The sequence below is a fragment of the Battus philenor genome, unplaced genomic scaffold, assembly GCF_028537555.1.
Source record: "Battus philenor isolate CCGP_79_NKW_IND1 unplaced genomic scaffold, ilBatPhil1.0.hap1 SCAF_16, whole genome shotgun sequence".
In the NCBI taxonomy this organism is placed as follows: Eukaryota; Metazoa; Arthropoda; class Insecta; order Lepidoptera; family Papilionidae; genus Battus; species Battus philenor.
In genome coordinates, this window is record NW_027181678.1 from 5,765,252 (window position 1) to 5,778,516 (window position 13,265).

Sequence of the window (13,265 nt, forward strand, 5' to 3'; positions counted from 1 at the left end):
ATATGACACGTTCGTAGATTTATCATAGCAGCGCCATCTATTGATTACTTACTCAACCCAGTCGAAAGGTATCGACATCTGTTAGAATCATTTGGAGTTAACAGATAATTGTGACTGTCAAATAATAACAGACAATAATTAGCAATAAATTAAAATTGCGACTATAATTTGAGATTTAAACTATCCTATCTCTCAAGTTAGATCGAACTGCACATGGTGTGCGAATTTTATTATAATCGGTTGAGTAAGTGGTTTAGAAGTCCATTGAGTATAAACATTGTGACACGAGATTTATATATATTAAGATTATTGAATGTAGCTTCGTATTTATAAATAAGTTAAACAACTTAAAGAACTCCCTTATTAATGCATCAAATATGTAAAGTACAAACTAAACACTATTCAGTTTTATGAGTAATTACGCACCAGTTAGTTTACAAAAACTTATAGTTAGTGGATTTTCCTAACAATCAACGTTAGGTACAACATTTTTTTTTGAGTAATGAGTTTTTAACAACGCGGTTACTAAGACAAATGATCTTATAATATAATATGTTTTGTATACATATATAATTTAGATAAATAAAAACACTCTTTTATGACAATATATTTTGTTATTACGTGTTTCATTAATTACAATTGAGAATTCCATTGGTTTTGCTACCGTATTCAAATTATAAACAATTTTACCAAAAGATTTTACAGAATTGTAAATGCAATATACGGCTTTATTTGTCAATCGTAAACTTTTTAACACCAAATAATTGTTACAGATAAACGATCACACTATGCAAAAGCCCAGGCTTTTAAGTTAGAGGTAACATTACTGGTAATGTAACTTCTAATTTAAAGTATCGGGTTTTATATATACCATATTCAGTTTGGGTTATCGACAAAGATTATTAAATTAAATATTTCTGGTCTTAAGTAAAATAATTCTTGAAAAAAATCCACACGAATTTATTGTACAGGAAATAATTGCAGAGAAAACCATAAGAAATATCCGGGCGTAGAAAATCACGCACGTGGAATCGTACAAGGAAAAAGCTCATTTATAGTATGATCTTCTAATACAGGCACCTATTCTAAAAGTAGGCTTCAGCGAATATTTTGCTAAGAAAAACCCATTTACAGCAATAAATAAATCTATATTATTGTTATAAATGGACAATCAATTAAAATGTAGTTTTATGTTAAAAAGACTTGTTAAACGTATTTTTATTTAATAAATAGAATTACTATCATCATAATAATTTAGACGCAGGTCGTTAACTGCTGGATATACGCCTCCTCGTAGATTTCAAATAGAACCGTTTGGGAGCGGGAGAAGCACTGTATGTAGCCTGTTCCGACGCTGTCGTCTGTCCAACTTTTGGCCGAAGTTCTACGCTGCGCTGATCAATCCGTGGGTTTACCCTAGAACCTGAACCAGAACGTCTGTTTCTTTTCTTTCGTTCGTTTACGGATATTCTCAATTTTGATTCGATCTTATAAAGATATCCCGAGCCTATACGAGAGAGCTATGGTTTTATAGATGTAAAAAAGCCGATTTAAAACGTTTAAAACCAAAAGTGGCGGTTTAAAACCCCAAATAAATCTTTTTAAACGGTTTAAAACTCGTCTACTAAAATAAAGAACAGTGTTTTTACATATCATTATCGACAATACTTGGTCTTGTGTTAGTTACCTATGCAGTTTATACCTATGTAGGTAAGTATATTACATATAAAGTACTATAATTATAAAGAAACAATATTACATACAATAGATAAAATATGTGACAATATACGACAAAAAGTCCCTTTACCCTGATAACGTCACAAGGTAGGTAGGCAGGCCAGTTACAGTCTGTCAAGAAAGTCATGAAAAGAAATAAAGTGTTGCCATATTTAATTTTAGGACAGAAATGTCAGTCAGTTTTACAAAGATAGTGGCGCTTCATAAATTTTCATGACTTTCTTGACTGTATGATCATCATGTTGTCGAGTGGACTGTGTAAGATTAGCCAGTTTTTTGTTTACAGTTTTTGTTTTGTGTTTTTTTATTACTTTCAAGAAAAAGTCGGGTACCTAATAATCTAATTTTATAACAGCTCATTACATTTTAGTTATTTAGTAATGTTTGGCATATTTGGTACGAGTACCTTTATATTGAATCCAAATTTGTACATTTTTTTACAATACTGGCAACACTGACATGTCCGCACGCAACACGCTATGTATGTGTGTGTGTGTGGTGTTGAGTAGGCGAGCTGGCAACGTTGCTTCTTGACGTCTCTCCACGTGAGAAGTGCAAGTGTGTGAGTTTGGTTTTAAACCGAATGAAACTGATTGATAAATCTTTTCAAAATAACCAATATAGTTAACTAGGTAATAGTTTTTCAACTTAGCTAGGTAATGTCTACGCTTGGAATAGATAATGTGTTTATGTTTAAGAAAAACATAGTCGTCAACATTAAACGTTTAAAATCGAAAAAAATGGGTTTTTTCGGTTTTAAACGGTTTTTTTCGTTTTAAACCGATTGGTTTAATTCGTTTTAAACCGGCCTTACATCTATATATGGTTTGTTGAGCTATTACGAGCTTGCCAGGTTTAAAGAATTACTATTACCCAATAGCTGTACCCGCTTTTAAATACTATAGGACCCCGTGTAATATATCAGAATTATCTTGCAAGTGATGTAATGAGAGCAATTAAATTTGCATGCTACTTTAAAGTTAATTTAAAATAAAAATAAAAACATTAAGTGGGCACTTTTGGGCTGTGAACGTGAAATGTGTGCATTTTTTTTTATGCGCACTTTTTTACAAACGCGGTTTTTTATATGGCACTGGACAGTTTAGTTTAGTTTACAAATATCAACACTCTTAAGTATTTTCATTACACTAATTATGTTTTATTACTATTATTATAAATATGCATCCTAATTTCATTCTTCATTTGATGTCGTTGATATCAAGATGATTTGAATAGGCCCGATGCTATGGAGGACTTAATTATTTTAAATTTACCTATTATTATTCGATTCATTGTTGTCTTCTAATGCACTTTACCGCCTTGAGACTTTGTTAATTATCGTCAAGAACACAACAGCACTACCACCACTCGTTTTCAGATTTGAGAGCAACTTAAGATGTTTAATATTTCTCCAAATGTGATTGTGCTATTTAATCATCATTATCAATTTAGCCGTAAGACGTCTACTGTTGAACGTAGGCCTCACCGGTTTCCAATATAAATCATCAAATTATTTGAATTGTGTGATATAAGGCAGTGGAATCGTGATCCTGGAAAGAAGTTTACTACTTAAGCGGGTCAGTATTTTGTCCAAGATATTTAAAAAAGTTTGCATTTAAGCAAAATCTATATGTATAAGAAACAAAATATTAAATTCGGATAATAAGTACAACTTGGAACGTCATATAGATATAACTGGGAGATCTTAAGTTTGTAATAAACCGGAAAGAACTAAAAATAGCTTAGCTTAGCTTAGAACAAAAATATAACTAGTTAATAAGTAAAGATTTAGAAGTTACTAATATTTTTTTAAATCACTGCAGAAATACCGGTTAAAGTAACTGAATCATTAAAAACATCTCCATCAGTTGCAATTCAGTTCTTGCAAAGTAATAGTAGTTATTGTATAAATAATTGTACTGTTGCACATGACACCATAAAAAAATTCTCAAAACTTTTTAGTCTTAATGTAAAAAAAAACTGGTGATTTATTGGGTGTATCCGTGAAGATACTAAAGTCTATTATCTTAATTGTACCTCAGTTAGCATTTATATTCAAATGTGTTGATGAAGGTATTTACCACGACCTTATGAAAAATAGTGAAGTGCAAACAATATTTAAAAATGGAAAAGATATTTATTCTGACAACTACAGATATCCATCCCATATCTTTATTGTCATCACTAAGCAAAGATTTAAAAAAATTATCCTCAATCATTTATTTAATTTATTTACATACTGATAACAAAGTTTTTCATAAGGCACATTAAGGTTCTACTCGTGGCAACTCAATAGATACAGGAGTTGCGCTCTTTAAATACATATATAATTCTTGGGAGGAATTGAAATCAATTGCAGTATTTTTTATTTGCCTAAGACATTTGATTTGATACGATAACGCATAAACTTAGTCACTAAGTCCAAGGCAACGCTCGTAATCTCTTTGCCTTGTATCTTAGTAATAGGATTTAGTATGTTGTTGTAAGTAATGTAAAGTTGTCCGCTTATTATTTACGGATGGGTGTACCACAAGGATCGATTTTCCGGCCTTTCCAATTTTTATTATATGCAAACGATATTCCTAATTACATTAACAAATTATGCAATATCGTATTGTTTGATGATTCTTTAATTTTTAAAGTAGGTCGTAGTAAGGATAATTATGAGGAAGTAAATGGTGCAATGTCACAAATACTTCTATGGTTTATTGTTAATTACTTGGTAGTAAACGCAAATAAACCAAAATATTTAGAATTTATAATGCCAAACGTGAAGAGGCAGAGGCCTAAATTCGGTTTTAATAAGGAAACTACTAAGTTTATTGACTTCACGGTATTTTTAAGAATAACCCTGACTCGAAATTTCAGAGGCACCATGTCTCCTCTTGCCAGTAAACTGAGCTCCACTTCTTACGCTTTTTTGAATTAGACAGCTTACGGACGCTGATACATCCATAGTTCTTTACTTTGGTTACTTTTATAGCTTATTGTACTATAGCATATTACTATTTAAAAAGAGCTATGAGGGCCATTTATTGCATGGGAGCACGAGTTTTTAATAAAGCTGGTACCCTTGCGGTTGCTTCAAAATATATGTATATTTGTCCGCAAAAACATCCAAAATTATTTCAAAAACTTATAAGAAAATAAATGAAAATAGGTTATGTATACTCTTAGTTTTTGTCTTCAAAGTTTCAAATTCTACAATATATACAGATCTGTCACTGGAGCGGTTTAACATCAATATTTGAAATATATTAATAAAAAAGCATATTACTCTTTCCAAGAATTGTTGATGCTCAATCAGGAACCTAATCATCGTCAAGCACTCAAAACTATATTTATGTATAAAGATTAACTATTGTTTCTCGTCAGCTCGTTTTAGCAAAACTGCCTTCCGAACCGATGGTACCTCTCTGTAGGGATAACAATTTCAACATTTTATGTTAACGATTCCCTTAAGTACTTGTGGTAGCGTTTCCGGAATCGAAAAGAACATTTTGATATATTAACAAGACATTAAAAGCCTGCGGTAGCAGTATTTCATCATTTCCACGTCCACAAATGAAGATATACCGCCCCAATTTTAATTTTATTGGGGAGGTATTTGAACACATTAAAACACAATATTATATATTTATTATTATTAAATCGATAGAATAAAATAAAACGCAATTGTAATTAACTTTATTTTCTTTACTTATATTATACAAAATTTACTATGTGCACTATAAGAGTCCCTCCATTTCCTTCATGAATTGCATATAAGCGTCGTCTTTGCTCGGTGCCTGCTTAGGTACATCGGCCGGTCTGTGCATCATGCCAGTCTTCAAGCCGGGTCTCATTTTCTTGTCTTCTCGCTTCACGCGTAAAGCAGATGGCACGAACCGGGTCACGTCGGCAGAAAGATTGCGGATTTGCGGCTTTGCGCTGATAGTTGCACCTTTACACATTACAAAATTGCATTAAATGGTTACAACCATAAACTTAATAATAACTAAGCTGCATTCGCCTTGATTAGTAATAAAGCTAAAGATGCATTCACACAAGGACAAATATTTCATCCGAACGGTGTACATTCTATTCTTGTTCGTTATATTTATTAACCGATTTCTTGTTAATGGGTGTAAAATGTGAGTTGGAAAATGCATGGAAGTCATGGAACCAAAATGAAATATGTGAACCAAAACATGATAACTATTCCAGACATAGTTATCATTTCAACTTATGATGCAAGAAACCTAAAAATAAATTTGGATTGTAAACCCAAAAAAAAATTTAATTGTTACTTGTGCACCTTTACGAAAGTAGCAGTGTAAATTTTATTGTTAGCATCTTTAAATTTCTTTACAATTATTGACTCTCATTAACGTCATCTGTCGCTTTCTTACACATTTGCTTACACAAAGCGAAAAGCATTAGTGTTATCATTAGTTTATTTAATTGAAAGACTTTCAGAGCAATTTTCGAATAATGTTTTATATACAAAAAAAATTAAAGCTTTGTATAAACGCATTTTTAATTTATTTATTGGCACAACAATCATCTATCTTTTTCTCGGGCTTAAAAAAGAAAGCATTATTAACTCTGTTCAGGGAACACGTTTTAACAGCAATACCTAATAGAAATGCGACAAATGTCAGTCCATGGATCTAAATTTTTCTCTGGAACCAAGATTTTTGGCTTACTATTGTAGCATTTTTAGCTTGTTTTAGAAAAAGTCATAAGACTATAAAAATTTGTATCATAATTACATTATTAAATATTTCAAATTATATACTAACAGATTAGAGGATAAGGGAATACGATGTTACGTAACCAAAGAACGTACCTTGAGTGCCATCCTTCTTTTGTATAAGCTGCGGCGCTGCCGTCAGTACAGACACATGCGGAGGAGGCGGCGGTACCAACGGTCGCAGCAAGCGAGGAGGAGCTCCTGGTGGAGGGCCGGGAGGCCGTAGAGTTCCTCGCGGCGGTAGCCCGGGAGGTGGGCCAGGGGGTGCACCTGGAGGCGCGCTTAAAACTTGAGGTAACAAGGGTGCACCCGGTGGCGCTGACACACCTGGAGGTAAACCTGGTGGAGCACCAGGCATTCGGAGAGTTGGTGGTCGTATACCTGGAAGACAAAAGAATTTAATGTACTTTTACCATTTCAATAGGAAAATGTATAGATATATATATTTTAATGGAAAACTATGAAAATTCCTTAGTCTTAATGGGAATAAACACAATAAATAAAGTTAATGGACAAACAAGGCCTAAGCTAAATTTGATGCAAACGAGTCTGCAGATTTTTCAGATTTGAAAATCCTTGGAGGGTTCTTGTATGGCAGTGGAGATGCTATAGCTGAAGTTAGGGTTATGATTGTATTTTTTTAATAATTGAGAACGTGCGTACCTGGTGGTAACAACGGTGGAGGCATTTGTCGTATCTCAGCTCCAGGAGGCTCAAGGGTAAAGTCCGTGTGCATCAAATGGTGACTTTCGCTATCGCTGTCCGAGTCGCTGTCTCTAGCGCCCGTACGTTTTAATGCGCTTAACCTAAAACACCCATAATTATAAAATATTAATTTATATTTAGAGTTGTTTATATACAATAAAATCCCATACTTTACTTTTCTCAAACAACATTCTCTGAGTTAAAAACGACACAAATTTTTAATTATAATATTATATGGCAGTTGGCTGTATTTATATGTTTGTAATGTTTTAAGTAGTTTGCAGCACTCATAGTCACAAATAAAATTAAGGTGTGAGATCTTGAAACTTGTTAATTATTGTTCATAACTTAACTTCCAGTCAAATAAATCACCAGTCTGCACCCACCACCACCACTGCATTGATTTGATTAAATATTTCTAACTATTATATATGATTGTAAATGTCTCATATAATAAAGCTATTTCGACTTTTACATCAAATTCTTGCATAAAAACATCTTATCATCGTTAATAATACCTTTGTAATAAAAAAAACTCCAATTTCAATATGGAAGATAGCTGGACGAGACTGGATGGACCCATAAATAAATTGAATTAAACCGAAAAGCAACACTGCAAGACAACTAGATACTATAAGCTCTTTCTGTATAGTCAATCTATACCAACAACAAAAATGAACAATTTTAATGGTAGTTCAGACTATGAGATGTAGACATCTAACAACCTCAATCCTCCCAGGACACTAAGTGCACCAAAAATGGAAAGATCACCACAAACCCAGCTAAACAATAAATACCAATACAGTGAATACAAAAACAACACACCGAGCATTCAAATCTGCAGCCCTATCTCTTTCTCTCTTTTTATGCACCTCCTCCATCTCCTTCATGAAGTCGTCAATATTTTGACCCGAGAGTGCCAACATCCGCTGTTGCAATGAAGTTGGTTTTGGTGTTGCAGTTGGAACAGGTGGCGATGATGGCTGGTCTGTGTTATCCAAAGCTTCACCATCAAAGTCTTCGTGTACATTTTGCTTCTGTATTCCCACTTGCTTCGGGACAGCCTGACATTACAGACAATTATTATAAAATTAATACTGTGCGTTTTTATTGTAGCTTTTGACAAGTTTGTCAGGTATTTAAAACAAGTAATGTTTTACTTCAACTAATTCAAATAAATATCTAACTTAACATACAGAGACAACAACTCAACTGCAATTGTAATTAATTAAAAATGTAACACAACTAATCATAATCACTCTATTATAGTCTGTATAATAAAATAAAGAATGTTTATTATTTTGAATTTTATAAAGTATCACAAAGGGTTAGAATGTCAATAAACAGGAAACATTGACAACAAAACCTAAGTACATTTTGTATGAAATAAAATAGTAACTTTAATAGATGCATAATACATAGAAGAATGTTTTAATAATACTAAATATGAACTCCAATAATAATGAACATCAATTAAGGCTTCTGATATTTTTATGCAAACAAAAAATATGTTAAGTTCTATAGTTGAAGTGTCTATAAAGTTACACAGTATTAAAAATTTGCTATTAAGATTCTGCAGAAATAATTCTTGCGTAAGTTGATTCAGATTACTAGTAATATTTGTTCTGCTATTATAGAGCCCTACATATATATTAAGTATTGCATTACAACACTTTTAACCTTTGTTATTATATTAGTTGTTATATATACTAATGATTATCATAATCATAACTGGACACATAAACATAGCTCTCCAATAGATTTTCAAAAGAAACAGTTGTAAGCAGCTTGCAACCAGTTTTTTCTAGGGACCACATAATATAATTGTCTGTCTACCTTGTGAACTTATACATAAAAGGAACAATTAATAACTGAACATTAATATACATACACATTCACCAGGTGGGCCCTCATCAGGGAAATCAGAAAACCGCAGACTTTTCTTTTCCTTATATGACTCTGTTTTCATTGCCTCACATACTAATAATGTATAATCTGGCGGTGGACCTGGAGGTACGCCTGGAGGTTCCACACCTACTGGTTTTTCCTGTAAATATGAATTGTATTAATTAATGTTACATAAATGATACCATCACTACTTACAATAGCAGGAGTCATATTAAAACAATTTTAACAGAAATTTTCACTGACTCTTTCCTAGGCTATAGACCTATCGAGGCTTCTTATAAATATGTGTGTGTACTACACATATACAACATGTCATATCATAATTGAACTTATAGTGTCTATGTATTTATTTCTTTAATTAAATGTTATTCAATCCTGGTTCTCGCTAAGAAACTTAGTTTTATTATATGAAACAACCTAAGCCACATAATGGCGTGTTTCTCCCTATAAGGAGTAGTATGTGATTTAATGGCCTCAGCCAAATATGCACAGTTACTATAAAGAAGCTTTGTCAATTCATATGAAATGATTGGCACTGTGAAATACTTTTACCAAAGATATATTCTTTTTACAACAATTATGTATGCATACATTTTAATATATTGCCATCAGAAATGTTAAAACTGGCTCATTACAATATACAACTAATTCCATTACTAGTGCATGAGGTTGACTATAATAAACATTTGTGCTGGTATTAACTTACAATGTTTTATTTCTATTGATACAGTATTATTTTATTAGTAACCCTTAAACTTACTTAAGACAGATATGATCAAAAATATATGTAAGATTAAATGTAACATAACTTTTTTAACACTTACTCTATACACCGAATCCTTTTTTAAAATAGGCTTTGGCAATATTGGATGCACAGTGTCCATTGGCAGAGGAATTTGAGATGGTACATTTCCATATATTAAGTTATCGGGGACCTGTAAAACATAAAAAATTAAAATACTATTTTATGTCAAAATGACATTCTCTAAGAATACATTCTGCCTATTTCTATACCATGATTAAAACAGTCAAATTTTTATGTGAATAATTATTATTTATATGTATAGCTGCACCAATTAAACAAAATTGACTGTACAGAAATAGAAATAAAAATAAAAAACTGTTCATAATGTTTAGATCTTTAGTTCTTAGAAAGATTCTTAGAATCAACTACATTAGCATCATCATCATTTCAGCCATAGAACATTCACTGCTGTATATAGACCCTCCCAATAGATTTATAATAGGATTGGTTAGATACAACCAGCGGCTTCCCGCAACCTTAACAAAGTTGTCTCTCCCCTTTGTGGGTGGATGTCTTACACTGTGCTTGCTATACTGTATTTACTCTGTAACTGTGACTTGTGTTTCTTCTCCAGAACCTTAACACCCCAGTGGCTATCTGTTCTGTATGCTATGTGGCCTGCTTACCACCACTAAAACTTGCCATTTTTCTTGCCTGTGTTTGTATGTTGTATGTATTACTTTTGTGCTTCTACTGATTTTCCCAATTCTAATTCAATCTCACATAAAACTCAAACATAGCTCTCTCCATGGTTTGTTAAGCAACTAAGAGTGCCAATTGTGCCTAAAGCATAGAGTTCTATATTTTATGATAACAAAAAAAATTCCAAAACTAATATCCCAAACATTTGGCTTGGCTCATTTTGTTTATAGTTTAATATACAAATATAAAAAAATAGACATATATATACAAAAATAATAAAACACACCTGTAGAGTAGGTAATGGAATATCATCTACTTGGACTGACTGTGCATGTTTTACTGATTCGTAATATGAAATTAAATGTGCTCGCCTCTTGTCATACTCCATTTCTTGACGTTTGAGTTCCACCCATTTTTCTGGGTCATCTTTGTCCTGAAATTTGTTAACAATTTATTAGCTCACTCCAATATGCTTGCTATGCTATGCTATGCAAGTACACTACTTTTAACAATTTCTGCTCTTATGATGAATTTGGATGATGTTTGTATTTACATGGTCAAATTATTCCTTTATATATAGCTTCAATAACTTGCTAATAGCATAAAGAAATAAAAAGAATATCATAAACAAATAAGAAGAATAATTACATTTGAAGTATCCTGAAGAGCTAATTGTTCATTTGCTAATGCATTCATTAGGCAAATATTTATTGGTCTTGCTTGCATCTCAATATACAATCTCTAATCATGTTAATTAAATTAAGATATATATTGACAAGATTGATAGAGATGTAGAAAAAATTTTGTTACTGGTAAATTTCTCCAATATCTAAATGTTATCTAATTCAACAATGATTTTTTCTTATAATAAAGACGCATGTTGTGTAACATAAATATATTTACCATAATAGACAAAAGGAATGTAGTACTTACATACATCTTAAGAACTCTATCAAATGTTTCCCTCCATTTTTTTCTCTTTTCTTTTAATACTTTCTCATTCAGTGGCGATGGTTGCAGCACATTATATTCTTTAAAATTAATTAGCAGGGATTAACTTAGCTATTTACAACTAATAAATACTAAATAAAAGCTCCCAATGTTTCAAACCACTTGGGTCTTTAAGCAGAATATGAAATAGATAAGAATTTACAACTAACACAAAAATTGGTCAGTAATATACTTAACAGCCCCCTTAATTTAGAGAGTCACATAAAAATAATTAATAAGACCAAATATTTAATTAACTTTTAGAAACAATGCAATATCAAAAACCTTTTAATAGTATGACTAAATAACATTTTTAAATATTCATCTTATTATCATCTACTACTTTCTGAAAACAAATATAGTTATTAATAAGTAGTACTTTAAGTTTTATTATTAATTTCTAGACTGCACTAATGAATAAATTGAAATACTTCAGTTACACACCACATTATTAAAATTATATTTTGGTGACAGACAACAGGTCTAATAGATTCTTTACTTAAATTATTTTGATAGGTAGGGATGGGTTTGCTTTTGCTACAATAATGAACTCTTATTAAATTCTATTCAAAGTTGCATTAATGTTAGAAAAGTCATTATTTATAAAAAAAAGGTCATCATGTCACTGTGGTCTTATCTGTTCACAAATAAAAGTCGATTTAATTTTAAGAGACAAGATAACACTAATGATTAAATTTTCAAACAAATTACTGAACATAAGTGGGAAAGAATTTTCTTAACCTGCTCCTATCTTAAAGGTGGGCTCTTAATTGATTATTCTTTACAGTTACATGTTCATTAATGACAAAAATTACCCATTTCATCGATTTTTTGTAATTCTTCCAAAATTTGAGTTGGATCTTTCATTTTCAGGACTGCTGCTCTCACCATTTGCCTCTGCCTTTTATTCTTTTTTAGCTCTTTTTTCCGGGCTTCCTTTCCTAATATAAAATGAAATATGTAAATAACGATAAAAAAAGTATATCCAGAAATAATGCTATGAGTAAAATAGCGAAAATAAAATCTTTACTCACTTGCTTGATCTGTAGGATTCATATATTTACCACTCTTAGTGGTATTTATTGACCGTCGGCCCATTTTTATTTCTTAATTGTTTCTCCTTCACTAATATTATCTACAAAATTTTCTATCCAGTTTCTAAAACTATTTTAAAATCAATGCCGCATCACATAAACCTATAAAGCAAAATACATTTTAGAACCACTTTTGACAACCACAGATAGTTTATGCTTCCATATTTTTATGAAAGAAATGCAGATTAAAAATGACACAGATTAATTTTAAATCTATTTAAATATAGGTGAACAAAGTATTAAAAATAAACTTTCTATGATTGTATTATTTTAATTCCCAATATTTTATGTAAATGTAATTCTTCCTTCCAGTGAAAATAGTTTTCTTACTTTAGACTATCCCATTTAAATATTCCCATTAAAATCTGTAGTAACTTATTTTAACATTGCAAAAATCAATATTTGTAGCTAACATTAAAACTAACAATCTACAAAAATTTTAAACTTAGATAATATTTATTATTAAAACAATGCTAATGTTGAAAAGATTTAATAATTTACTAAATAAAAAAGTACTGGTTTAATTATATGAACGGTACTTTATAAAAACTTATATCTGTAACCTAATTATTGTTACAAGAATAAATAAAAAAAATTTCATACTTTGATTGAACCATTTATTATTAATTTTAACTTTGTGCCGTCAAAA

General features: G+C 31.2%; 1 protein-coding gene across 1 annotated transcript; it reads right to left on the reverse strand.

Moving 5' to 3' along the window:
- Positions 1-5,428: 5,428 nt before the first annotated feature.
- On the reverse strand, positions 5,429-12,748 carry LOC137919252 (WW domain-binding protein 11). The gene is made up of 10 exons (XM_068762270.1): positions 12,557-12,748; positions 12,338-12,463; positions 11,466-11,563; positions 10,819-10,965; positions 9,910-10,020; positions 9,069-9,224; positions 8,003-8,241; positions 7,136-7,278; positions 6,569-6,853; positions 5,429-5,680 (listed from the first exon to the last, which is right to left on the reverse strand). The coding sequence occupies exons 1-10, from the start codon at positions 12,618-12,620 to the stop codon at positions 5,466-5,468; spliced, it is 1,584 nt and encodes a 527-aa protein (XP_068618371.1). The 5' UTR covers positions 12,621-12,748; the 3' UTR covers positions 5,429-5,465.
- Positions 12,749-13,265: the final 517 nt, after the last annotated feature.

What these genes read in the sequence shown, in the direction of transcription:
- LOC137919252 (XM_068762270.1), bottom strand. Translation starts at nt 12,620, where the DNA reads ATGGGCCGACGGTCAATAAATACCACTAAGAGTGGTAAATATATGAAT. An exon ending in TTCCATTACCTACTCTACAG is followed by an intron (nt 10,021 to 10,818) that starts GTGTGTTTTATT and finishes TATGTTTTACAG; the next exon opens with GTCCCCGATAACTTAATATA. An exon ending in GCTGCAGATTTGAATGCTCG is followed by an intron (nt 7,279 to 8,002) that starts GTGTGTTGTTTT and finishes TGGGTGTTTTAG; the next exon opens with GTTAAGCGCATTAAAACGTA.